The sequence below is a fragment of the Sminthopsis crassicaudata genome, chromosome 4 (genome assembly GCF_048593235.1).
Source record: "Sminthopsis crassicaudata isolate SCR6 chromosome 4, ASM4859323v1, whole genome shotgun sequence".
Lineage (NCBI taxonomy): Eukaryota > Metazoa > Chordata > Mammalia > Dasyuromorphia > Dasyuridae > Sminthopsis > Sminthopsis crassicaudata.
In genome coordinates, this window is record NC_133620.1 from 21,410,273 (window position 1) to 21,437,771 (window position 27,499).

The 27,499-nt window shown below is 47.8% G+C and overlaps 1 protein-coding gene across 1 annotated transcript; it reads left to right on the top strand.

The window, feature by feature from the left end:
• Positions 1-2,036: 2,036 nt before the first annotated feature.
• On the top strand, positions 2,037-27,281 carry TTC22 (tetratricopeptide repeat domain 22). Its single transcript, XM_074265849.1, has 7 exons — positions 2,037-2,854; positions 17,933-17,988; positions 19,986-20,101; positions 22,304-22,422; positions 24,366-24,527; positions 25,089-25,241; positions 26,269-27,281. Exons 1-7 carry the CDS (start codon positions 2,216-2,218, stop codon positions 26,779-26,781), a joined length of 1,758 nt encoding a protein of 585 aa, XP_074121950.1. The 5' UTR covers positions 2,037-2,215; the 3' UTR covers positions 26,782-27,281.
• The last annotated feature ends 218 nt before the right edge of the window (positions 27,282-27,499 follow it).

The window sequence follows — 27,499 nt, forward strand, 5'->3', positions numbered from 1 at the left end:
AGTACAGCCAGAACCAGATTAAAATGTAATTGAGAAATATTTCTAAAACAAATAAAATACAATAAAACATGGCTAACTAAGTCAATATGCCGTGTCAAGGATCTTTATGTATAGATTAGTGGCCCATGTTTGTATTTGAGTTTGACATCATTCCTTTCCAATCATGAGGAGCTGGGTTCAAAATCTGCTCAGACATTTACAAGGTGTATGGTCCTAGGGCGGTGATTTAGCTGCTCTGTGCCTCAGTTTCCCCATGTGTAAAATGAAATTGTCCCAAGGAACAAATGAGTAAATGAATAAACAAATAAATAGAATTTCATGCTCTAAGTCACTAGTGATCAGAGAAATGAAAAACAACTCTGAGGTACTGCTACACACCTTTCAGATTGGCCAAGGTGATGGGAAAAGATAATGATGAACGTTGGAGGGGATGTGGAAAAACTGGGACACTGATACATTGTTGGTGGAGTTGTGAACAGATCCAACCATTCTGGAGAGCAATCTGGAACTATGCCCAAGGGCTATCAAGCTGTGCAAACCCTTTGATCCAGCAGTGTCTCTACTGAGTCTGTATCCCAAAGAGATCATAGGAGAGGGAAAAAAATTCACACAAGCAAAAATGTTTGTAGCAGCCCTTTTTGTAGTGGCAAGAAACTGGAAACTGAGTGGATGCCTATCAATTAGGGAATGGCTGAATAAGTTCTAGTATATGGATGGAATCTGTAAGAAACAATCAGGAAGATGATTTCAGAAAGACCTGGAGAGACTGACAGGAATTGATGAAGAGTGAAATGATTAGAACCAGGAAAACATTGTAATAAACAATACCATAAAATGATCGATTCTGATGGACGTGGCTCTCTTCAACAATGAGGTGATTCAGACCAGTTTCAGTTGTTCAGTGATGAAGAGAGCCATCTACACCCAGAGAGACAACTGTGGGGACTGAGTGTGGATCACAACCCAGCATTTTCACTCTTTTTGTTGTTGTTTGCTTGTTTTTTCCCCCTTTCTCACTTTTTCCTTTTTGATCTGATTTTTCTTGTGCGGCACGATAAATGTGACAATATGTTTAGAAGAATGGCACATGCTTAGCAGAGATTGGATTACTTGCTATCTAGGGGAGGGGATGGAGAAAAGGGAGGGAGAAAATTTTGGAAAACAAGATTTTGTACAAGTGAACGCTAAAAATTATCCTTGCATATATGTTGAAAATAGAACGCTATTACTAAGAAATAAATAAACCAAATTTTGGAATCTCAAACCCGTGCTCTTCCCAGCATCCCACTGTTTGGCTTCCCCTCCTTATTCCTGCAAGCCAGCTCTGTCTATAGGTTAGCTAAGTTTCCATTAGGGTTTTTGGTCTTGTATTCCATTAAGACCCCCAGACCTTTTCAAGGTATGCTGCTGCTTAGCTCATCCTCCCACATATTGGTCTGTCCAGCCACATCCTTATGAAGTGCCTTTATTTTTAACACCCATGTAAGACTTTCACTTGTTCCTCTTATAGAGAAGCAGACTTAGGCCAGCGAGGAGAAAGGGCTTGTGTAAGGTCATCCTCTGTGTCAGTGGCAAGAGCAGGCCAGGACTCCCGTTCAACCAGCGGCCCATCCCGGGAGCGTCACTACCCATCATTCCTCTCTTTCACAATTCCTCAGTCTCTGCCGGCTTCAGTTTGCCAGAAGAAAAAGCGAAAGATCTGGCTGTTCAGCCCCACCTTCTGCCTCCTTGGGAATCACCCTGGGGAGGGACCTGGGAAGGGTCAGCTAATCATCCTCAGCCCCGCATTTCCCACCCACCTGGCTGGAACCCAGGCTCACTGGGTGTTCTCAGGCGATTTCCCACCTCCGGGCGTGTGTCCTCGCCTATAAAAGCAGGAGATCAGAGCTGAGGCTGCCAATTGCCCTCCCAACGGCCCTTTCTTCTCCTAGCCCTCCTGGCTAGGCAGCCCCCTGTACGGACTGCCCTTTACCTCACATTCCCTGTAGGGAGGCCTCTCCCCTGACAAGCTCCTCCTCCAGACGGACAAACCTGAAGAGCCAGGTACAAGGGCTGGGCTCTGAGGTGGAGGAGCGGCCGTTGCTCGGGGAGCCGCAGCAGCAGCAGAGAAGTGAAGGCTGGAAGGACCCCTTGGAGGTCTCCTCACTTTGCAGATGAGGTTCTGGGCCCAGAGGTCACTCAGCTAGGAGCAGCAGAGCTGGGCCCCTTTCTCCACATGGAGGGCTCGCCTCCCCACCCCATGTCCCCAGGCCTCCCTGAGGCCGGGGAGTTGCCCCCAGAGGACCTCGAAGGGGAGATGCCCGAGGAGGACATTGAAGCCCTCCTGGAGGAGATGGATTACCTCCCTGGCCACTTCCATCTGGAGCTGAACCTGAACTTTGAGCCGGGCTCCGGAGCCCCCTTCCGAGGCCGGGACATGAAGCTCCAGAGGGAGAGCCTCCAGACCGAACTGGAGCTGGAGGCCGGGCCCCTGCAGTATGCGGCTCGGAACCTGCTGGGCGTCTTCAGCTTCCACCTGGAGGAGCTGGAGACAGCTCGGGAGCTCTTCCTGCAGGTGACCCGGGAGGCCCCAGACAACCTCAACGCCTGGGCCAACTTGGCTTATGTGTACGACCAGCTGGGCCTGGAGCAGGAGGGGGCCCGATGCACCGAGACCTTGTCTGGCCTCATGGGCCTGGAGGCCCCGGAGGAAGGGATGGCCGATGGCGACCTCCAGCTGCGGGTGGCCCGGTGCCTGGCTGAGCAGGGCTACGCCTCGGCCTTCGACGTGGGCCTCCTGAGCCAGAGCGACCAGGTCCAGAAACTGACGGCTGGCATCGCCCTCTACGACAAAGGCCTGGCCTATGGGCAGAAGGTCAGTGGTCTGCTACGACCCACAAGGGCTCTGGGGGCTCGGGGGCTCTGGGGCACTTGGAGGGATGAGGCACTTGGGGCTCTGGGGGCTCTGGGGGACTTGGAGGGATGAGGCACTTGGGGCTCTGAGAGCTCTGGGGGACTTGGAGGGATGAGGCACTTGGGGCTCTGGGGGACTTGGAGGGATGAGGCACTTGGGGCTGTGGGGGCTCTGGGGGCCTGGAGGGATGGGGGATAAAGGCAGGAGAGGGGGAATTGAGGAAGAGGGAGCCAGTGCTCCAGGGGGCAGAGAACAAGCCGGGATTAAGCACTGACTATAGGATTAGCCACTCATTCCTTTACTCATCTAACATGTGGAGATTCCTAAGATGGCCAAGCTGAGAAGGGTGGCAGGACACAGAACATCCGAGCCAGAATTCAGTTAACTGGCAGAGCTGGATGGGACCTTGAATGTAGAACCACTTTGTCACCCACTTTGGGAGTACCTTATATTTCACCTTTCACCAGAGACTCTCCAATCACTGCTTGAATACCTTTGGTACAGCGAGCTCACTACCTCACAGCCAACTAACTTTAAACCCCGGCTCTGCCATTTGGTCCCTATGTGATCTTGCACGAGTCTTTAGAACCCCTCCGGTAGCTAGCTTCCTTACTCGTAAAATAATAGTAACAACAATAACACTGACATTTCTGTAGCACTTACTTACACTTTATAGTTCTCATTTGATTCTCACGGCAACAAGTTAGACATTAAGAGACAATGGAAGGAGTCCTGGCTCTGCAGTTGCAGGACCTGGATTCAAATTCGGCCTCTGCTGTTTACTTTCTGGACGACTCACCTGAGTCTTCTCATCTGTAAAATGGGGATAATAATAGCACTTGCTTGAGGGTTACTTTGTTTTGTTTTTTGAAGGTTATGAGGATTAAAAGAACTAATAATTGTACAGTGCTTTGCAAGCCTCAGAGTATAAATTAAGGCGGCTGTTGCTATTATTGTCACTGCTCCAGAACTTCCCTTTTCCCACTGAGGGACTACCCTTCTCCTGGTCACCCAGGCTTGAAACCTTCTCTCATCCCTGCCCCCCATGTCAAAGCTAATGCAATGGCTTCTTAATAGCTCTTTGCAGTCTCTCTCCAATACGCCCCTTCTCTCCTCCGACTCTGGTGCGGTCTCTTATCCTCTCAGCCCTGGACCGTGGCAATGGCTGCTGGGGATCCCCTGCCTCAGTCTCCCCCCACTCCAAGCCACTCAGCCACGAAGTGGAGCAGAGGTCTCCGTAAGCTCCAGCGGCTCCCTATCATCTCCAGGATCAGACATAAGATCCTCTTTCTCTCCCGACCGGGTCCCTCCTGCCGTTCTGGGCTTTTCGCACCTTCCTCGCTCCCATGTACTCCGGGATCCAGTGGAACTGGCCCGACCACTCCTCCCCCACCAGTCGGTGGCTCAGCTCTGGGCTCTTCCTCTCATCCGGCCTCCTGCCTCCCGGCTGCTTTCAAGTCCTGCTCAGTGTCACCTTCTCCATGACACCTTTCCAGGTCGGCCTGATTCTCAGCCCCCGCGATGACCAGAGGTCATCTCCAATTTGTCTCCTCCACTGGGCCCAGGGACACTAAGCACAGTGCCCCGCACAGAGCGGGTGCTTGTCGGCTAACCAACTGTCACTGTGACTTTTTGGGCAAATCCTTTCATCTCCTCAGGCCTCAGTTTCCCTATCTGTAGAATATGATGGTTGGGACGAAATGGGCTCTAAGGATACTGGTACCTAATGACTGACTGGTTCCCTTCTTAATTCTAAATGCTAGGATAGATCTTCCAGCCCTGAGGGGCTCAGGGTCCCCGTGCAGCCGGGCTGCTCTGACGTGGTTCGGTCCTCATTTCTGTGACTCCCCTTGGAGATTTCTTCATAGCATATGAAGACCTAAAACAGCCCCTCCTGCCACCCCGAATAGTTTTCCCGTGGTGTCTCATGGGGCATCGTTACTCCGACATGCTCAAAGGACCCTCGGCCCCCTCTGAAATTAGTGTGTATTTACTTTGTTTATATTGTGTGTGTGTGTAAATATATAGATCCATGTGTGCTCGTACGTTCTTTATATGTTATTTCTTCCATTAGAGTGTAAGTTCTTTACTTGTATCCTTTTAACTCCAGATCGTAGCAGAGTGACTGACACATAAAGAGCAGGTGGTTGAATGCTCATTAATTAATTAATCAATTTGATTATTAATTATATTAATTAGATATTTAATTAAATTTAATTAATTCATTTAACATAATATATATTTAATATAATTAATAGTGAGAGTGAGATTACTGAAGCCTTGAAGGGCTGGGATGAGGGGCAGGAGGCAGGAGGAGTCTGTGGCTAAGTGGGGACCCCTGCTCTCACAGGAAGGATGTGAGACTCAGACATTGCTCAGGAAGTATTTATTAATCACTTAGTGTGTGCCGGGCACTGGGCTACACACAGGGGCTACGATGAAAGGCAGACCGCCTACAGTCCGACGCTCCCTTGGAGTGTTACAGGGTATAGACAGAGTAGATGGAAGGAACCTGAGGCTTTCCATCCTCACGTTTATTGGGCCCCTTCTGGATGCTTGTTCTTGATTCTGGGTGCCCAGTTTAAGAAAGGATATTGACAAGCCAAAGGACAACTATGATGATCAGAGGAGGGGAGAACGTGCTTTACAATCACCTATCCATCGAAGGAACTGCATCCATTTAGCCTGCGAAAGGGGAGAGCCGAGAACCCCCAGTAGCTTCCTTTAGGTTGGTGGAAGAGAGACGAGACATGTCCTTGTGGTCCACAAAGGGCAAAACCAGGAGCCACAGCGGGGAAGTTTCAGAGAAGTAGATTTAGTCTGGTTGAGAGAACGATTCCAGTTATCCCAGAAAGAGTTGGGCTGCCTCGGAAGGTAGGGAGTTCCACATCCCCAAGGATCTCCAAGCCATATCTGGGCTGGTCCTTCTCTCCGTCCGCTCTACATTCTGATGACATTGGTCTTGAATAAGGCATCCATCCAGATCTTGAGTCCATGAATTTCACAATCAGATAATAGAATAATAACGCCAAAATCCATGTAGTGTGTTTATAAAGCATCTTATAATTATTATCCTTCCCCTTTCTTGTGAGTACCTTTCCTCTGAGATAATGTGAACTCCTAAAGGTCCCACATAGTCTCCTTTAGTCTCCTTTGTACCTCCCCTAATCTGAGCCCAGGGCCTTGAATATGAAAGTAAGACCAATTGATGGAAATAAATGTGCCGTGTTCAGTTTTCCCAGGCCTAGGGACCGGAGCTGTGATTTCACCAGAACAGGGCACTCCCATAGGAGGAAACTCCCGTTACGGAGGCAGGTTGCACCTTCTCTGAAGTGTTTAGTCTTAGGGAATTTTCTGGGATTTTGGAAATTTAAGGGACTCACTTACAATCACCTACATAGATCCTACCCATGATTCCTGGCTGCCTTTCCATTCCAGGTTCTAAGCCTCTGACCAGCACAGTGCTGAGCACATAATAAGTGCCTTATCAGCTCTGACATCTTATGAGTCTCCTTTATAAATATTAAACAGTTTAGTTTACTTCTCTCACTCGGAAGTCCTGCTGCTTTCCCCCACCCACCTAGCCCTAGGTCACCCTCTCCCTGGGGCAGAATGGCAGGAGCTGGGCAGCCAGGGCAGCACCCCCTGTTTACTGGAGAGCAAACAGGCCCATTGGGTGAGGGTCACTCGGTCGGCCAGTCCAAAAGGAGTTAGGAAGTGCTAACCGCTCACACTCACAGGAGTGAGGGGCGACCAGGGCAGAAGGTGAGGAATGGCGACCCTGTTGGGGACCCACCCAATTGCTGAACTCTTTAGAGGCTGCTCAGTACATACCTCTTGTTGGTGGGGAGAGAGGAGGGGGGAGAAAGTGGAGAAACCTGTTTGCAGTGAGCCCCATGAAGATACTGGGGAAGTGAGCTGAGAAAAGCTTAGTGGGGTGTGTTGCTCTAGGGCCCCGAGGGAGGCTGACTCAGGCTGGGCGGTATCCCCACGATCATCTCTCCAAACTCTGGTCTCCCCAGAAGACCTGGCTCTGAGCCCCAGCTCTGATACTCGCTAGCTTTATGACACTGATAAGGCCCCCAAAGCTCCCTGAGCTTCAGTTTCCTTGTTTGTAAAATGGACTGCAAGGCCATGGAAGTATTTCAGGCCACTGAAATGTGAGTTATCATTTCAGCCCCTGCCATTATTATTCTTTTTTTTTTTTGAATTTATATTTTATTTTATAATTATAACATTTTTTGACAGTACATATGCATGGGTAATTTTTTACAACATTATCCCTTGCACTTACTTCTATTCAGATTTTTTCCCTTCCTCCCCCAACCCCCTCCCCCAGATGGCAGGCAGTCTTATACATGTTAAATATATTACAATATATTCTAGATACAATATAGGTGTGTAGAACCGAATTTTTTGTTGCACAGGAAGAATTGGATTCAGAAGGTAAAAATACCAGTTTACATTCATTTCCCAGTGTTCCTTTTCTGGATGTAGCTGGTTCTGTCCATCATTAATCAATTGGAATTGGATTAGCTCTTCTCTATGTTGAAGAAATCCACTTCCATCAGCATACATCCTCGTACAGTATCATTGTTGAAGTGTATAATGATCCCCTAGTTCTGCTCGTTTCACTCAGCATCAGTTGATGTAAGTCTCTCCAAGCCTCTCTGTATTCCTCCTGCTGGTCATTTCTTACAGAACAATAATATTCCATAACCTTCATATACCATAGTTTACCCAACCATTCTCCAATTGATGGACATCCATTCATCTTCCAGCTTCTAGCCACTATGAAAAGGGCTGCCACAAACATTTTGCCCTGCCATTATTATTCTAAGGCGCCAAAAAAGAAGGGAAAGGGAACCCCTTGTCATTAGTGTGACTGCCCTGGCCCCATATACATTCATTTACTCCCAACATGAATTTAAAAGCTCAAAGCCTCCCTCTATTGCCACTAGCATCAAATATAAATTCCACTACTTGGCCACTACTCTGACCAAACTTGATCAGAGAGACAAGACTTGGACAGGGTGACTCCTGTGCTACTGAGATGAGGAGTGTCAGGGATTCTTGGCTGTGGGACTAGTGTCGGCAAAGGCATGGAGGTGGGAGAATAGGAAATATCTTTGGGAGAATCAGTCATCCAGTCTGGAAATCAAGAATTCTTGTAGGGGAGCAATGGGGGACAACGCTGATGTGAACTTCATCCTGGAGAGGAGGGGCCAGAGAAGACGTCTGACTTCCCTATGAACTGGGAAATGAAGCAGGTCACCTGTCAGGGTGGATTAGAAGGGGAGGGAGGAGATGACGAGTACTTAGTCTAGCTGAAGGGTGAGAAGGCCCTAAACAGGTGGCGGGGGCCAGTGAGTCCTGAGACCAGAGGTGTCCTGCCTCCATCCAGCTGACCTGGCAGCTGATTGGTTGTGGGGGAAATAGGAGGGAGATGGATTTAGAAGGTGAAAGCAGTGGGGGATGTACATGGATGCCTTCTCCAGTTGGACTTCTTCCTTTCTCTCCCTTTCTCTCTCTCCTCTCACCCTTCCATTACTTTCCTTAACAGTAAACACAACAGGTAGCCCAGCATAGAGGGAAGAGAATTGTCATTCCATTGAGGAAGACCCGAGTCCAAGTGCTGGCTTTGATACTTGACTGTTGTCTGGATGACCCTCGGTATAAGACCCTTAACCTCTCAATGCTTCCAGGCTGTTCTAGGATGAAAAGCTGAAGGGTTTGGAAAGGAGACTTTCCTGAGCCACTTAAACCAGGGAAATGCAAAACTGTGAAATTGGCATTTAAAGGTCTTGGTTGGATTGATTGAAATGAGTTTTGGAATGATAACATCCCATTTGAAATCAGTTGATGGAAACTAACCTCTTATTTTTTTCATCTTGTGTTCCGAGGGAGCCACAAGGCAGCCCCTGACTACGGCTGCATATCCCAGCTCCTACAGGCCCTTCTCTTCCTTTCTGTCCCTTGACCTTATCTTCCCACAAATCCTCCATACAAAATCCCCACCATGCCCCCATATTGGCAACCTGACCCTGACTTTTTTTTTTTTTTTTTTTTTTTTTTTGGAGGCTGGGGTTAAGTGACTTGCCCAGGGTCCCACAGCTAGGAAGTGTTAAGTGTCTGAGACCAGATTTGAACTCGGGTCCTCCTGAATTCAAGGCTGGTGCTCTATCTACTGCGCCACCTAGCTGCCCCTACCCTGACTCTTTTAACGGACATTTATATGGATACCACTGCAGCCCTTAGGGTGTCATGGGCACAGCTAAGCCACCTTCCCCTTCTACTCATACACTTCCTTGAGAAGGACTTTTAGCTAGCTTCTCATGGGAGTTACCTCCTCACAAGTAACCCTTTTCCACCCATCATGTCCTTGGGTCATTTAAGATCCTTTAAAAATGTTAATATTTTATTTTTTCCAATTAGACATAAAAATAAATTTTAACCTTTGGTTTGGGATTAGAGGTCATTTTTATTTATTGAGTTCTAAATTCTCTTTCATGCGCCCTCTCATCTTCTCTGTCCACCTTCCTCATTGAGAAGTCAAGCAATTTGATAAAGGTTATTATACATGTGTAGTCATGTAAAAACATACTTCCACATTAGTCATGCTGTGAAAGAAAACCCACAAAAAATCCCAAGAAAAATAAAACTTAAAAAACAGTATGTTTTGTTCTGCATTTAGATTCTATCAGTTCTTTCTCAAGAGATGGATAGCCTTTTTTTTTTTAATCATAGATTGTTTAGAACTGTCTTGGATTTTTGTATTGCTAAGGACAGCTAAATCATTCACAGTTAATCATTGTTTGGTATTGTTTCTGTGTACAATGTTCCCTTGGTTCTATTCACTTTGCTTTGCATCAGTTCGTATAAGTCATTCTAAGTTTTTTTGAAACTATCCCCTTCACCGTTTCTTGTAGCACAATAGTATTCCATCACGATCATAAACTACAACTTGTTCAGCCGTTCTCCAATTAACGGGCATCCCCTCTATTTTAAATTCTTTGTCATCACAAAAAAAGATATCATAAATATTTTTGTACATATGGATCATTTTCCTTTTTTAAAATCTCTTTGGGACACAGACTTAGTAGTGGTATTGACAAATCAGATTTATAACCCTTTGGGATACTTCCAAATTGCTCTCCAGAATGGTTGGATCAGTCCACAATTCCACTAACAATGCATTAATTTCCCAATTTCCCCACATCCCCTTCAACATTTGTCATTTTCCTTTTCTGCCATCTTAGCTAATCTGATAGTAGGTGGTACCTAAGAGTTATTTTAGTTTGCATTTATTTCTCTAATCAATAATAATTTTAGAGCATTTTTATGTTACTATAGATAATTTTGAGTTCTTCATCTGAAAATTGCCTATTCATATCCTTTCATGATTTACCAACTGGGGAATGACTTGTATTCTTTTAAATTGATTCGCTTTTCCATATATTTGAGAAATGAGGCGTTTAACAGAGACTTGCTATAAAAATTTTATCGCTGCTTTTTTTTTCTAATCTTGGTTGCATTGATTTTATTTGTGCAACACCTTTATATCCCATAATGTTCTTTATTTCTTGTCACCTACAATTTAGATTATTTTGAGATGTTATGCATAGTTCAAAAGCTGGAAGGCCTCCAGAATCCATTTTACAGATGAAAAAAGTGAGGTCCAGGGAAGTTAGTTGGCTTGTCCAGAATCACACAGGTAACAAGAAGCGGGGCTGGGATTCAAACCCAGGTCCTCGGACCCTAAAATCCAGCATGGTTCCACTGTACATCTTATCTTTTCATATTACATATAGAGAAGATCAGGAGCCCTTTGAAACAATTGTTTCACTCATTGTACATAGAAATAAAAATTTTGACTTGTTTCTTATGTGAGCAGCCCCACTTTGAGTGAGCAAAACTTAAATTTTAAGAAACGCCAAAAAGCTCTTCCAGCCTCATCTCTGCTAAGAGAATGGCTCAGACCCTGTTATTGTCGGAAGGTGAGTCCTGAAGGTAACAATCAGACCCTCCCAATGTTGGGGTCAGCCGACTAGACAGGAGAGCAGAGCTGAGGGGGGGGGGGGGGACAGGAAGGAGCTGTCAGTTGGATTTCCAGCTTGCCTCTGCAGCTGCACAAATAAAGGTGTGGCTACACCAAACACACACAGCCACACAGCCTGGTTGGAGCCGGGGCCCTCTCGGGGTCAGCGTCCCAGTGAGACAGACTCTGACCTGTGGTCGTCAAGGAAGTGGCTTCTGAGCTAGGGGAGTAAAGGTATAACAGAGACTTGAGTATTCAAGGAAGAGAGAAGCATGTGGAAGTGAGAAGAGAAAGGGGGATGGCAATTGTATGGTTGTAAAGATGGTGGGTCCATGCAGTCTTTGGTTTCCAAGTTGTTTGAGCTGGGAGAAAGGATCCTTGGAATTCAGAATGTCGGAGACATTGAGTTCCTGCCCAAGAATCCCCTCCAAGATCCGCTCGGCAAGTCTCTAGTTAGAAGCGGCCAGTGAAAAGGACCTTGCCATTCTAGTGGCCCCTCAGCCCACCTTGGAGCAGCCTTAACTGCTATTGGTCTATTGTGACGATTGGTCACTGGCCAAGCATTTGCTTCATCTCAGTACCAGAGCACTGTGCACTGCCCCCCCACACTGCTTAAAACCCTATTTTAGGAGTCTAAGTTATCAAGTGACCTTCCCTCCCTTCGAGGACTTTTAGTGACGGGGAGCTCACTACCATTAGTTCCATTGCTGGACTGCTCTAATCAGTAAAGAATGCAAATATCATAGCTTCTCTGCGGCTTTCCTCCCCTTCCCGCCTGCCAGCCCATTATTTCTGGCTCTGCCCTCTGAAGCCCAACAATACCGTGAATCTCCAGCCTCAGTTTCCTCATCTGAATCATGACAGAGATGATTGAATGGTCTCCAAGGTCTCTGAACAACAACAATGCTCACTTTATACATGATCAACTGAGGAAAACAGGGGTGAAGGGTCTTAACAGAGACACACAGCTAGCTTGTGAGACTCTAGACCCAAAGCTCTATCCACTGCAGCGCCACCTAGATGCCCAATGATCAACACTGATCTGAACTACCTTCCTGCCAATCTTTTTTTTTCCAGGTTAAATGACTCTGCATCCTTCCATGATGTAGACCTGGCATTGTGTCAAGTCCCCTTATCATCAGCCAATCCATCAGTGAGCATTTATTAAGCCCCTACTCTGTAGGCATCAAAGTTGTCCTCTCCTAGTTGATCTTTAGCTTATCAATGAACTTCCTCACACTTGACCAGGGCAGAGAACAGAAGGACTGTCACTAGTGGTCCCAGACATCACCCCTTTCTTCTTCGAAGAACTTCAGAGATGCAAAGAGGGGGAGGGAAAACAGCTGGGCCTGGGGGAGAAAGAGTATGACTCGTGCATATGGTATGGAGGTATTCCCAGCTTCCTCATTTGTGTTGCAAGCATTCCTCTCTCCAGAACATCCTTCAGTCATCAGTATTTTCTTATCTTTGCTCATTTTTCTGGCCTTCCTTCCTGGATCAGGACTTTCTGTCACAGCCCGGCTCTGGGCACTTCTAGAAGAAATGAGGGGAACCTACTTTGATACAGATCTGTATTATCTGGGTTTGGGGTAAAGAGGTAATGTTCTTCAAGGACCTCAGGGGAATCTCCAGCCAGGGGACAACGCTCTGTCCTCCCGAGCAGGCTTTTCTGGCTAAACCTCTCTCCTTAGGGTCCCTGGACTTCCGGCTGCTTCTTTGTACTGACCTCAGCTGAAAAACATGCTTACTGGAGTTTTTCTTGACATTCTGGGTCATTCATCAGTCCGGTGGTCTTTCTGTACCTTGCTGCAGTCGGTAAAATCCTCTATTTATTCTAGTCTAGTTCCTTTTTGCCACCTTAGGGAAGAGAGCTGAGGAACAAAGCGTGTGCAAGGGCATGGAAATAGGATGTCATGGATGTAGAACCAAAAATAGATCGTTTCAGCTGCAGCCACAAATGAAAGGAAACCAGGTGGAATCAGGTAGTTGGAATCCAGTTGGGAAAGGTTCTAAAAACCAAAAAGGGGAATTGTATTTTATTGAATTGTTTCACTTGGGATAAAGGGAGCCCTCAAGTTTTTGAAGAGGGGAACATGATTAGACATTATTCTTATTATTATTATTATTATTATTATTATTATTATTATTATTTTGCTGAGGCAATTGGGATTAAGTGACTTGCCCAGGGTCACACAGTCAGGAAGTGTGAAGTGTTTAAGGGCAGATTTGAATTCGGGTCTTCCTGACTTCAGGGCGGGGGCTCTATCCATTTCTCAACTTATTACTCTAGACGTATTGCTCTTAACCTCCATCATGGATCATGGCCTGGAATTGATCACCAAGGGGCTAACTTCCTGGTGGAGAGCCTCCCTGGGCTTAATTAAGCTGTATTAACTCAGCATGTGGCTGAGCTCAAATCTAGCCTCAGACAGCTGTGTGGTCCTGAGTGAGCCCTGAAAAAATGCAGTAGGGAGGGGGTCAAGAGACACACGGGAAAGGTCCCTCACGTGCGGCCTTTGAGAGATGCTGCTGCAGGGGAGTGACTGAACGACCCCTCAGTGTCAGCCGTCCAGCTCTACCCGCCCCAGCTTGTGCTGCTGACTCTCCAGAGCAGGCCGAGCCGCACCCACCACGTCACCGGCTTTCACTCTTCAGTGCATCCGTTTGGTCCCGGACCAAACTGATTTCACAAGGTGGAGGCCCCAGGAGGTGTCTTCCCATCTGCCTTCTGGACCTGGGGAGTAGGACAGTAGATGGCAAAGTCTATTTACCCTGAAAAAGGGAATCTGGGTTCAAACTCTCTCACACTCACCTGGGTGACATTGGGGCAATCACCTGATCTTTCCAGGGCTGTTTCTTCCCCTGTACCAAGAGGGAATTGTGATTGATGACTCCCCTCCCCCATCCCCAGGCAAGGACTCCTAGAAGGCTTTTATAAAGCTTTTCTAATGGGATGGAGGCCAAGTCACAAGTCTACACATGTGAGCAGCTCTCTGGTCCCTCCCCATTGTCTGTGAATGAGTGATCCCCCCATGGTCATTTCACTTCTGGGGCGGGTCCAGGTACCCAGCTGGAAAGCCGCAGCCAGACCCAGATGCCACCTTTCAGGAGGTGACATCTTCTTCTGGCCTTGGGCGGGAAAGTCAGTGGGCACTGTTGAAGACTGGCTGGTGGGTCCTTCCAGAGAGTTCTGGAGAAGAGGCTTCAGGAAGGGCCGATGGCTGATCCCTCCCTGTGGTGGAATGGGCGTCTTTGGGCAGAGGGGTGCGATTGTGCCAGGGCCCAGAAGGCACAACCAGGGAGGTGCCGAGATACAGAGACTTGCTCCTCAGGGCTGTCCAGCAATCATTCAGCAAGTATCAATCCAGCGCCTACTGTGTGCAACAATGGAACAGACTCTTCCTGGAGGTAGTGAGTTCCCTCCCATCGGAGGGCTTCAAGTCGGGCTTGGGTGACCTCTTAAATTTAACATACAGTTACAACAGGAACTGCCAGCTCTCAGTGGGCGCGGACCTCGGTGCCTGGTCCCGAGTGGAAAACAGATTAGATAAAGGGAATTCTCTGCTAGATGTAACTGTGCAACAATGCTGACTGTTCCGAAAAGTTGGCCTTGCTTGTACCGGGAGGGTGTAAATGCTGTTGCCCCTCCCAGGGGCAGAGCCTGAAAAAGCCCTGGCACAGAGGGGCCTCCTGCTGGAGGTGGAGGGCCTCTGAGGACTCTTTCACCCGAGTTTCCAGGATTCTTGGTGATGCTAGGTGGCTTGTTTTACATTCTGGCTCAGTTTCTTTTTTCAGCATTTTTTGATCTCCCTCTCTCGTGCAGTTATTGAATCAATCAAGCATTTATTGAGCTCCTTCTGTGTCCCAGATACTGAGACTGTGGCTATGCCAGGAATTGAGAATACAAGTTCAAAGAATGAAATATCCCCTCCTCCCAAGGATCATGCACTTTAATGGAGGAAAGATAGACAAGTATGTTAGATCCTAGTGGCAGGAGGCAAAGAGCAGTCACATAAAGTTCTACACAAGTAGAATTTCTTATTGTTAGCAGAAATAAAATCTTTCCCTTGTCCTCATGGAGCATTCAATCTTGTAGATAAGCAGTCATCAAATACCTCATTTAAGATTCCCAGATGATAGATGCTATTATTATCCCCATTTGACAGGTGGAGAAACTGAGGGAAGCAAAAGCTAAATGATTTGGCCAGGATCCCCAACTCATCTGAGTTTGGATTAAAATTCAGGTCTTCCTCATTCAGCTTCAGGGCTCTATATTTACCACCTAGTGGGCCCTAGTTCTAGTTCTAACCCCATTTCAAAGAAAATGTGCCTTTAGAATAATCTCTAATGAAACATCCTTCCCAGCTAACTCAGCTGTTCTTGTTCTCAAGTGAACCCTCCTGTCATAGAATGAATTACATGACCCATGAACCCCGGTTCGAATAAGAACAAGTAAAAACCACACTGAATCTTCGCTTTGGGTGGAGCCTTTAGGTACTTGTGTTTAGCTTCTGGAGACTTGTGTTAATATGACATTGAGGTCTCCTTGGAGTTGTTCGTTCTGTCCCGTGACATCTTTCTTCTTCTAGCTTTTTTCTGAGCTGCCCTCCAATCAGAGCGGTGCGTTTATCTCCAAGAGGAAAGAAGCCATATCCGCCCATCTCTCCTCTGGTGGGGTCCATTTGGCTCGACCCATGAGAGCTTTTTAGTCATGGAATAGCCTTTCCCTGATTGCTCTCAGTAGCAGTTTCAGTTACAAGAAGAAATATTTGTAAAGACAGAGTTCTGCCAGAAAAAGACAAGGGTTCCATTGGAAATCTAAGACATCTCATCCTTAGGACTGAGTTGAATGGGTAGAAGAGGTTTGTTAACCTTGCCGTGTGACCCTGGGCAAGTCACTTAACTCAATTGCCTCAGCAAAAACAAAACAAAACAAAACAAACAAAAAAAAACATCATTAAGGAAGTGTGAACCTTTCTGGCCTCAGACTAGAGAATCCAACCTCAGGCAGCTGCTTAAAGAACCCAAGGACTCTCAATAGCAAGAGACCACCCCTCTTTTTACAGAGAGGGGGACATGAACCTAGTCACACAGACAATGGTAGGGCAGGGCTTGGTACTTGGGAACTTCATGCTGTTTTGTACAAAGCGTGAACTGATAATGCGAGTGGGCTTGGGAACTGTCGCAAAATTTGCCCCCTCTTGCTGCAGAAATGTCATTCTTCAAGGGATATTGCGACCGCTCCTGCAATTCAAGCATGTGGCCACCAGGTGGCAGTCAAGCACGCGCCATGTAAACCAAAGTTTACTTTTTTGGAAATTATTCCTAGAATTCTGCCCCCTTGTGGTGATGAGGGCAATCTTGTCTGCTCTGTTCAACTTCACATTTATTGCACCTGCCTCATGTCAGGCCCTGGGCTGGAGGCTGGGGAGGCTGAAATGAAAGCTGGCATCGTGTCTGGCCCTGGAGAACAACACGTGGTGATGATTATTGGGGGGTCTGCGTTGGGAGAAATGCCCACGGATATGTAAGGTCATGGCCTAGAATGGAGCCCTGTGGCTGGAGGAGAAGGAAGAGACGCAATTGCTGTCTTTAAGTGTCGTTGTAAAGGGTTGGCTTGGAACAAAGAGAGCAGGGATCTGTGGGACCTGCTGGCCAGATATCCATTGTTACAATTAGCATTTACATACCACTTAGAGGTTGACTTGTACCTAGATCTCATTTTATCCTCTTCTTTTTTTCTTCCTTCCCTGAATCTGATCATTAACCTGGTCCCCCTCTGGCTTCTTTTCTGGGCTGATATGGAGAGAGAGACCTGGGAGGGGGCTAAGCCTTTGATAAAAACGATGTAAAAAAGAAGAGTTTAGTGCTGGGCTTTGGTTCAGAATTGATGAAGTTTCGCATTCAGTTTAGTCTAAAAGCTTCAAACTTGAATATTAGAGAAAATGTTCTCGGAATAGTTCTAAAAAAGAGGGGTGGGGTAGGGGAGAGGAGCGGTAGATGGATCTTAATGTTCTGAACAAATCTGATGAACATGCCGTGTGCAGTGGTGTTCTGGTACGTGTTTAACAAGAGATGAAAACGTGTACCCACAACATCCTTTTGAGTTTAATCTGTTAAAAATTAACATTTTTGCCTTTCTTGAGCTTAGATAATCGATAGAAAAATCAATCAACCCCTGATTGGCGATATCTGCTGATTTCTGAGGCATAAATGCTCCCATTGAACATTTAACAATCAGCTTATGGTTTGGGCTATTTCTAGCACATCCGTACATGTATGTGTGCCCTTATCTAAATCATCAACAAAGATGATCAACAGCTCAGGGACAAGCAGAGCTCCCTGGGGCACTTCGCAAGAGACCTGCCAAGTTGGAATGATCAGTTCTGAATCCATTTAATTATATAAAATATATTATATTATATATTAATTATTATATGTTATATGCATAAGATATGTAATTATATAATAATTATTATATAATATATATTAGTTATATCTGATCTGGTCCTTTTCTCTCCATATTGTCCACAAAAATAATTCTGCTGTTGTCAAATCCTTGATAAAGTCTCAGTAAATTTCATCTTCAACATTATCCTAATGTAGCAGAAAAACAACAACAAAAATGGAGAATCAAAGGATCTGGATTTGAACCCTAGCTACTTACAGATTTGTATGAGCTTGGGAAAATCACCAGTTCTCCAGGCCTCCATACTTTCACCTGTAAAATGAGGAGCCTCTAATGTCCCTTCACATTCTGACACTGTGATCCTACGATGCTGGTTGAGTTACCTTGTCAAAAATAGGTGAAAACTGGGGCAGCTAGGTGGCACAGTGGATAGAGCACCAGCCTTGAATTCAGGAGGATCCGAGTTCAAATTTGGTCTCAGACACAACACTTCCTAGCTGTGTGACCCTGGGGAAGTCACTTAACCCCAGCCTCGGGGGAAAAAAAAAAAAAAGGTGAAAACATTCATCTGACCTTCCTTTGTCAATGCTAGATCCCACTGGAGGAGAAGCAGAGCTGGTACTTCACAATGGCGACTCTGTTCATCAGGTAAGATGGCCACAGACTAGCAGAGGGATGAAAATCTGGATGAAGTGGGGTCCTACATGCACACAGCCAGGGGGCAGGGGAGCAGCGGGTGACCAGACTCTTCTCCCATGGGCTGCCCAGAGAGCCAGATTAGATAGAAGAGGCTCCTGGATAGGCTGAAGCACACCAAAGATCTTCCTAGACCCAGGTTTTGGCTATTTCCTGATCATCTTTTGAAAAATGGGAAAGAACAACAGTCCAAAAAGGATTGTTCCAAGGAATTGGGCTATCCCAGAGAATTGGGCTATCCCAGGGAGTTGGGCTATCCCAAGGAGTTGGGCTATCCTAGGGAATTGAATTATTCCAGAGCATAACAAATCATCTTCATTGTCCTCAGTTTTAGTCCAGGGCCCAGCACTGGGAAGAGAATTTTTAATAAATGTTTATTAATGGATGGATGAATTGGCCAAATGATGAAGGATGGGGCTTCTGCAGGGATGAAGAAAGCTTAGAATCTTTCTCAGTTTTTGAAAGCCCAGGAAAATGAAATAAGACCTATAAACAACAAAGTCTGACCATTTGATTTTTTTAAATGTATAACAACTCTGTGTGTGTGTGTGTGTGTGTGTGTGTGTGTGTGTGTGTGTGTGTGTGTGTATAAAGTATGAGGCTTAGAAGACAGACCATTGGAATTGGAATCCATTTGGAATCTGTAACTTGCCTTGGGCAAGACCCCTTCTTTCTAATGAGCCTCAGTTTCCTCATCTGTAAAATGCAAAGGTTGGATCAGAAGGCCTCAGTGGTCCATTTCAGCTTTACAACTATTATCAGATAGAGTAATATATGTAAAAAACCTTTAGTACAGCACCTAGCATGGGCATTTTTTGGTGCTGTTCAGTTGTTTTTCAGTTCTGTCTAATTCTTCAAGATCCCATTTGGGATTTTCTTAACAAAGATCCTGGAGTGGTTCTTCTCCAGATCATTTTTTACAGATGAGGAAACTGAGGCAAAATGGATGAAGTGACTTGTCCAGAGTCACCCAGCTGGTGTCTGAGATCAGATTTGACTTTGGCTCTACCTGACTGCAGGTCCAGTCCTCTATGCCTCCTAATGACTCAGTGGGCACTTGATAAATGCTTCTTCCCTTTCCCTATTTCTTTCTAGTTGTAAGTCTATCTTATAATATATGAAAAGGTTGAACCAGATCAAGATTTCTTAACCTGGGGTCCATGAAATGTCTTAAAGTCTCTGGCTAACAGTATTTCTCTATAATTGGTTTCCTTTTCAATCCTGTGTAGTTTATGTCATTCATTTAAAAACAAAACCTGATTCTGTGGAGGGGTTCCGTGGCTGTTCTAGATTGCCCAAGGGGGAAGGGGAGACGCCTGACCCAAAACTTTCAAGAGTGCACCTCTAGAAGTCTCCTGCAGGGATAGAGTCCTTTCATCTAAAATTGGGGGAGGGGGAGCAGAGGGCCCTTCACTTTTGCCTTTGAGGCCCTAATATCTAACTGAGGGCCTGGAAGCTAATAGGCAATCTCTAAATGATACTAAACTGAATAACTGATGGTAAGCCAGCCAAGACCAAGCAAGGCACTTTAAACCTTCTGAACCTCAGTTTCCCCATCTCTAAAATGAATATATCACCACTTGCCATAGCAGCTCTCCAATGCAAACCCCTGTTTTACAGATGGGACAATCGTGTTAGGTAGAGAACTGTGTCATTCTCCTCCTAGAAATTGGACCCTAGGGGCAGCTAGTTGGCGCAGTGGTAGAGCACCAGCCCTGAATTTAGGAGGACCCAAGTTCAAATCTGATCTCAGACACTTAATACTTCCTAGCTGTGTGACCCTGGGCAAGTCACTTAACCCCAGCCTCAGGGAAAAAAAAAAGACAGAAAGAAACTGGACCCTAATTCCCAAGAAATACAGTTGGAGGATCCAAGGGAAGGAGGCATTTTTCCTGCTCAGCTCCAAAGGAGAGAGGGACTGACCAGTGGTATCCTGGTACCTTTTGCAGGGTGGACAGCATCTTATTGAACCAGGGTGCTGAGGAACAGAAGAGGCTACCCGCTTTTAACCGCACTCTCAGGTTGCTCCGAGAAGTGGTCAAGTCCTCCAGCACGTACCATCGAGGTAACTGGAGCCCACTGCCCCTGCCAGACCCAGAGCCCCTTCCTCTCATCAGCTTCTCTTTGCAGCATCTCCTTCAGTCCTGTGTGGCCCCTGCCCTGCTCTGTTTGTACCCCTACCCTTTCCCCCCTCTCAGCCCTGGCTCGGAAGGGAGATATTGAAATTCTCCCTCTGTAACCTGCACGCAAACAAGACATTTTGCTGCGGTTTAATCATTTTCAGTTGGGTCCAACTCTTCATGATTCCTTTTGGAGTCATCTTAGTAAAGATACAAAAATTGTTTGCCATTTCTTCTCCCTCTCATTTTACAGATGAGGAAACTAGGCAAACTGGTGAAATGATCAGGATCACACAGCTAGTGTCTGAGGCAGAATTTGAACTCAGGTCTTCCTGACTCCAGATCTAGCCCTCTATCCACTGTAGCGTTAGACTGGAGAGCATCCAAAGGAGTATAACCAGCCTCCTGTGTGGCCCTGATGAGACTCAGCCAAAAGAATTGCAGGTGCTGGGTTCTGAGAAGAGAAGACTTGGGGAAAGAGCAGAGGAAGCAGGATTCAGGCTTATTTCATTTGATCTCATTTTGTATGGAACCAAGGATGATGGGTAGAAGTTGCAAAGAGACAAATCTAGGCTGGATCCCAGCAAAGGCCTCCCACATGACCAGAGCTGTCCCAGAGAGGCTGAGCTGCCTGGGGAGGTAGTGAGTTCCCCCTCGCTGGTAGTCTCCAAGCAGAGACTAGATGACCACTGAAGGATGCAGTGAGTAAGGGATGATTTTTCCCTTCTAGCTCTGAGATCCAGCTGTTCACAGCCCCTTGGCAATGGTGTGGACACCGGAAAGTCAGTCTGTAACCCGTCTCTGAGTGTTGCCCGCCTTCCCGATGGGCTCATTGGGCAGTGCCAAGATTGGGGCCAGCCAGGACTGGGCAAGCCTAAGGTGAATGGTTTAGTAGCAGGGTTATCTGCGTGATGTACATTAGCAAGAGCCAAGTGAGATGGGGCACATCAATGTCTCTGGGCACTGTCCGCTGGCTGGAGGTTATGAGAATTCAGCGACCAGCCCGTCAGCACCAAGGCCAGGGGTAGGATGCCAGGGAACTGGTCTCTGAAAGTGTCCCTGGGCAGGAAGTCTAGGGGCTGCCCTGGGGTCTTACTTCCCTTGCCCAGTGCCTGGTGCCAGAGCTGAGAACCCAAAGGTCCAGAATCACGGCAGGCAATCTCCATAATGGATGCCCTCAAAGATTCAGTACATCCCCCATCTTATCCAAGAATTCTGGGAGCCCCGTGCCAACTTTTCCTTCCAAAGCAAATCTCCTGGATGTCCAGGCCTGGGAGAATGATTGTCCTGCTCTCCCCACGCTGGCCAGACCACAGCTGGATGATTTGTTCCATTTGGAAGACCAAATTTTAGGAAAATGCACTGATCAGCTGGAAAGTGACCAGGAAGGGCAAGGGCCCTAAGCCTGTGTCTCCAGACCCCTGGCTGAAGCAATTGAGGATGTTGCTCAGGAGAAGAGGAGGTGGGATTTGGGAGTGAGGAAGAGTGGGGGTGAAAGCTGACCCTCACATCTGAAGGGCTGCCACATGGAAGCAGCACTAGACTTGCTCTGTTTGGCTCCAGACGACAAGACTAGGAATGACAGGTAGAACTTCCAGAAAGACCTGCTGAAACCCCAAAGCTGGAACAGTCCCAGAGCAGAACGGGCGGCTTCTGGAGATGGCAGGCTCCTCATCCCTGAAGGGTTTGCCATAGAGGGGCATGGATCCCATGCCCATGATTCTGTAAAGGCCCTGGATGCTGCCTCAGAAACACAAACGCTGGATGCCTTGGATCCCTTTCATTACCCCAGAGAATGGAAGAGCCCGGTAGCTGGGCACCCCAGTCCTCGAGGACTCTGAGGGGCTCCCAGGAGGCAGAGACTATCACTCCTTGGGTTTTTGCTTTTCCAGCACCAAGGACAGCCCCTGGCACCTAGCAGCCAATTCAAATAACCGTGTGTTTGATTGATCAGTGTGAGTAGATAAAAGCGTGTATTAAGCACTTACTATGTGTCAGACAGCATTCTGGGGAGAACTTTTCTTAAGAACTGGGCTCTCAGCTGCTTACACTTCACAGGGGCCTTTGCTAAAGCATGGAGCAGAGGTCAAGGTTACTTTGCGATCTCCTTTGCTCAATGGTTCCTGAGGTTCCTTTCCCCCTTTCAGCTCTGGCCTGGTGCTACCTTGGGATCCTTCTGGAAAGGAAAGACGCCTTCTCTAGCACCCCCATGGGCGTGCATGACTACGGCTACTCAGAGACCGACCCCCTGGACTGCTTTGGCAAGGTACGTAGCCTCGCCTGGAGGAAGACTGGAGGGAGGGAGGGGGGAACAGGACCAGGATGACTCGCATATCACATCCTTGCTCACCATCCATGGCCATCCTTAGCCTGTCTGCCTTTGCAGGGCAGGTTCTCTGGGGTACTTTGTGGGGGGAGAGATCACTGACTTTAAAATCAGAGGGCTTGGCTCTGAGGCTCTCTGGATGACCAGCGACAATCCCTTGAATTCCACAGGACTCAGTTTCTTCATCTGTAAAGGGAAAGACTGGTCCCTCCCAGTCCTAAGATGGTCCTGCTCTATTGTTCGTTCATCAAGTGCGATTTCTGTCAAACTCATTGCCCAGAAGCACACACATGCAATCCAAACCAGACTGAAATGTAGTTCCTATTTGGTTTTAATGTGAGGAAAAAGCAACAGATAAACATGTGTGGTTCTCTAAGTTATCATGTGCCCCCCCAACTCTTCTGGGCAGTTTAGCAGCCTCTGCTTCCCTTCAGTTTGGCCCCACTCTAAAAACCGGGCCCGTCCGAGTTAGCCTTTCCCTCCCTGGGGATGGAATCCCCTCCTCCCTCACCTTGATCTGTCAAACACAAATGAGAGCTCCTCCTGAATACCCTCCCTGTACCCCGGGCCAGAAAGGAGCTCTCTGTCCCCAGGTCTGAGAATCCTGGAATCTGCACCTTGAGGATTCTTTAGGATAAGGAGGCTGGGAGCTGGAAAGGAAGAAGGGCTGCTCTCAATTCACCCAGAGACATGGTGGACAGGAAGTCAGGAAGATCTGAGTTCTCAGACGTTGATTAGCTCTGTATGGGCAAGTCGCTTAGCTCTTGTTTACCTCATTTGCCCCAAATGTAAAAAGGGGATAAGAACAGCACTTACCAACATAGGACTGGTGGGAGGATAATATTTAGAAAGGACTTATTATAATGCCTGGGATATAGTGGGTATTTCATAAATATTTGTTTCCTTCCTTGTGGAAATTCTATAATTTCTGGATTCCATCACTTATCAAATTAATTTTTATGTAATATATATAGTATTTATTAAATGCTATATAGAGATCACTCATGTTTGTCTATAACACTGTATACATGTCACTTAATAAATGCTTATTGATTGAGTCACTACAAAATAATATTCCCAAGCCATTTCTCTGCTTGAAAGTCTTCAGTGATTTTCTTTTGCTGCAGACACAGATTCCTCCTTCTGGGCTGTCAGCCCCTCCAGGTGTGACTCCCACCTACCTTTCCAGTCTGATTTTTCACTAGGTTCCTTCATATCTTCTCCCTCCAGCCATGCTGGACTAGGAGTTCTTCCCTAACTCAACATGCCCTATCCCACTGTGTGCACGAGGCATCCCAAGCTTGGAAAGCCCTCTGTCACTCCCTCTTCATCTGCACCTCTCAGGTCCTCCCTGATTCCCTTCCTGGCTATTAGAGTACCCTCCCTCCCCAAATGTGCACCCCTTTGTACACATTGCACATTGCTCACTGTGTCGGCTTTCTGCTGCTTGTGGGATGCAGCCTGACTGGAATATTCCTCTCCCCCTAGAACGACACAGTTCTAGGCTCTTGATGCTCCTCAGAAAACAAGGCATAAGCCCCATGAGAGAAGGTTCCATTTGATCTTGTCTTTCATACGTAGCACTGAGACTTACAAACAGTAAGCATTTAATAAATGCTTGTTGAACTGAGTTCAATTGCATGACTGGCCCTTATTAGATCAGAAGCTCTGTGAGGACAGGAGTTGTGTCTTGCCCTTGTGTCCTTACTGGGAACTAGCACAGCTACATATAGTAGTGACTTTGAAATTTTGTGTTGAATGAATGAATGAAGGGGGGTGTGAACAAATGAATCCCAGCTTCCTTCCTTGAACTTTACACCCTTCTGCTGCTTCATCTGCTTCCCTTCCCAAATAATGGTCGTTTGTCTACATTCTCTCTCCAGGCCATAGAGATTGCCAAGGACCACGCACCCATCTTGAATCGACTGGCTAAGATCTTCCATTTCCTGGGCAAGCAAGACATGGCCATTGGCATCTGCAACATGGCTCTGGACATCCTGCCAGATCCTGAGCTCAACTGGCAGGCTTACTGCACGAGGGCCAAGGTACAAAGCAAGAACTTCCCAGGACTCGTGGCTCTAAGCAGGGTGGGCGAGATGGTGGAGGGCCAGGACCAAGCGGCCCTGGGATGATCGAGGCAATGTTTATAGGCTGGATGTTCACAGGCTCAGAGATGGTCAGTAGGACGTGAGAAAACATACGTGTATCTGCCCTGGGGAAAGGAATCATTCGGCCTTTGTTATGCCCATCTTCATGTGGGGAGCTCACTACCTCCTAGTGACCACTGGGAAGACCACAAGTTCTGATCATTAGGAAATTTTTGCCCGGTATCGAACCTTAGTGAGTTTTCGGTGGGTTTCTCCTGCTTCTGCTCTCTGGGTCAAGCAGGACAAGTCTAAACCTTCTTCAGTTTGACAGTCACATCAGATGCTTGTCAAATTCTCTGTCTTTGTCTGAACCATCTGTTCCTCCAAATCACAGAGGGGAAAGCTGATTTGGGAAGCTTTCTGGAGGGGCAAGACAGAATAATGGCACCTGGAGAGGGACTGGGTGAGCAACTGCAATCACTCCCAGAATTCCTCTGAGTTAGTTCTGTTTACCCACAGATCCACACCAAGACTTATCTTCGTGACCTGGAGCGGGCCAAGGCCGGGCTGGGAGGTCTGCCGGACAGGAATCACCTCACTGTGGCCAAGGCTGACCTGGAGGAAGTGGTCAAGGTGTGTCCAGGCCTAAAGACCTACCTGGACATTGGTCAGGTGAGACGATAATCAGGATGTCTCCCATGCACAACTCCCCTTCTCTGCGAATGAGAGGTGCCCAGAGGTTCACACAGCCAAGATGTCCCAGCACCTTGAACCCAGGTCTCCCATGTCTCTATCCAGTAAGGCATACCGCCCCAAGGTGAATAATAACAAAATAGCTTTTCTTTACTTTACTAAAGTGCTGCGGTACTGAGTGACCATGTTATTGACCTCAGAGGCCACCTGCTCCAAACCTAAACCTGAACAGGAATCCTCTCTTCAGCAACCCCAGGGAGTGGCCAACCAGCCTCTTCTTGGATGCCTCCAGTGATGGGAAACTCACTACTCATCAGCTACTGGAGAGGCAACATGGGTCATTGGAAAGAGCTCTGGACTTCCAGGTCAAAGACCTCAGTTCAAATCCCAGTGCTGCAAACTACTCCATGTGTGACTTAAACCTTCTAGACCTCAGTCTATAAATGGGGTTGGACTGGGTAATCCTGGCCATCCCTCTAAGATCTAAGGTTCCACGATTCTCCCTTCTGAGACAGCTGGTCCCTCTCGGCCATAGACTGGTCATTTGGCGGTTTCTCCTCACATTAAGTTGAGATCTCAGCTCCTCAAGCTGACCCACAATCCACTGCTGTTCTGTGGGTATCAAACAAAACAACAAGAGAGATATCTGATTCCCCATTGGAACTGATGAAATCCATGTGGCTGGTCAAAATCTCCAGAGCCAGGTCCCCTTCTCGACCCAAGCACAGAGGGTCCCCAGCCCTTAGCACAATGCCTGGCACACAGTGGGCACCCTGGCTTGACTGTCCCTGACGTTAAGGAGTTTACAGCCTAGTTGGGGGAGGGGAGGAACAACATCCACACCCCTGGGATGTTAGAGGTCGCCTCTTCCAGCCCCCTCAGTTTGGACAACTGAGGGGCAGAGAAGTACCTTAGCCAGGATGGCCCAAGTGGTAAATGACCCAGCTCTTTCCCCTCCTCCCCCCTGCCCCTGCCCGTCTGACTTGCCTCCCGCTCCCTCCTCCAGGTCTACTATTACATGGGGGTGGACGCGGTGAAGGAGCTGCTGGCGGTGGACGAGTCGGCCCTGAACCAGGCCCTGGTCTTCTTCTCCAAGGCCATGGAGTTGGACATGGGGGAGACGCTGCCCGAGATCCAGCTGCTGCGGGGCAAATGCCTGCGGATTAAGGGCGAGGAGCCCAACGCGGTGGAGTGCTTCAAACGCGCCATCGAACTGGAGGAGAGCGGCTCGTGCCACACGGAGGGCTTCCGCTGCCTCCTGGAGACCCTGCTGGCCCTGCTGGGCCAGGCGCGCCGGAGCGCCAGCGAGCTGGGCCTCGAGGTGGACCTGTGGCTGCGCAAGGCCGAGGGCAAGTACCCGGCGGAGCGCGTGCGGCGGGAGCTGCAGCGCGTGTACCGCAGCCACACGGCCGAGGTGGTGGCCCTCGCCAAGGCCCTGGTGGCGCAAGGCAGGCTGCAGCTGGTGCGCCTGCTCTTCGACAGCATGGGGGACCAGTGGAGGAAGCCGCGGCCGAGCTAGAGCTCCCTCTCCTTCCGAGCCACGTGCGCCGGAACCCCGGCCTAGGACCGTCCCGTTGCGGCCGCTTTGAGACCATCCACGAGTCGGATGTCTAGAGCGTGTCCGGGCAAATAGAGAGCCAGCTGGTGTGGAGAGGACTTGGAGATTCCAAAGTATAATCCATGTGTTGGAAAGACCGAGCCGGGCGCGGGAGCCGGCCCCACAAGCCATTGCTGTGCTGCGGCAGAGACATTTTCGACTCCCCACCTAGCTGACCAGACGCCCCATGGGTGGAAGGCCGCCCCTCATTCCTTCTGCCTTCTGGAATTCTGGGGGTCTTCCAAAGTACTGCGGGGGGGGGGGGGCTTCCTCCTCCTGCGTAATGTCGGGACATTTCTTGTATTCCTTTGTTTATATCCCTGTCTGCAGGCTGTAAGCCGCCTGAGGGCAGTTTGTTTTTGTGTATTCCCAGTGTCCTGTACACAGTAGGCACTGAATAAATGTATGCTCACTGGACTTTATACACTCCTGGAGCCTCAGATCTTGCAGAGGTCTTAAGATCAGTCTGCAGCATCATAACGCCTTCGGACCCTTCATTATTTTAGAATTCCCCGCAAGGAAAGATTATTAATGGATAGTTACCTAGTGCCACTGGGAGGTTGAATGACTCCTCTGGGGGTGACACTACCAGTGTACAGCCAAGGCAGGATTTGAACTTGCCTCTTTCTGGCTCAGAAGT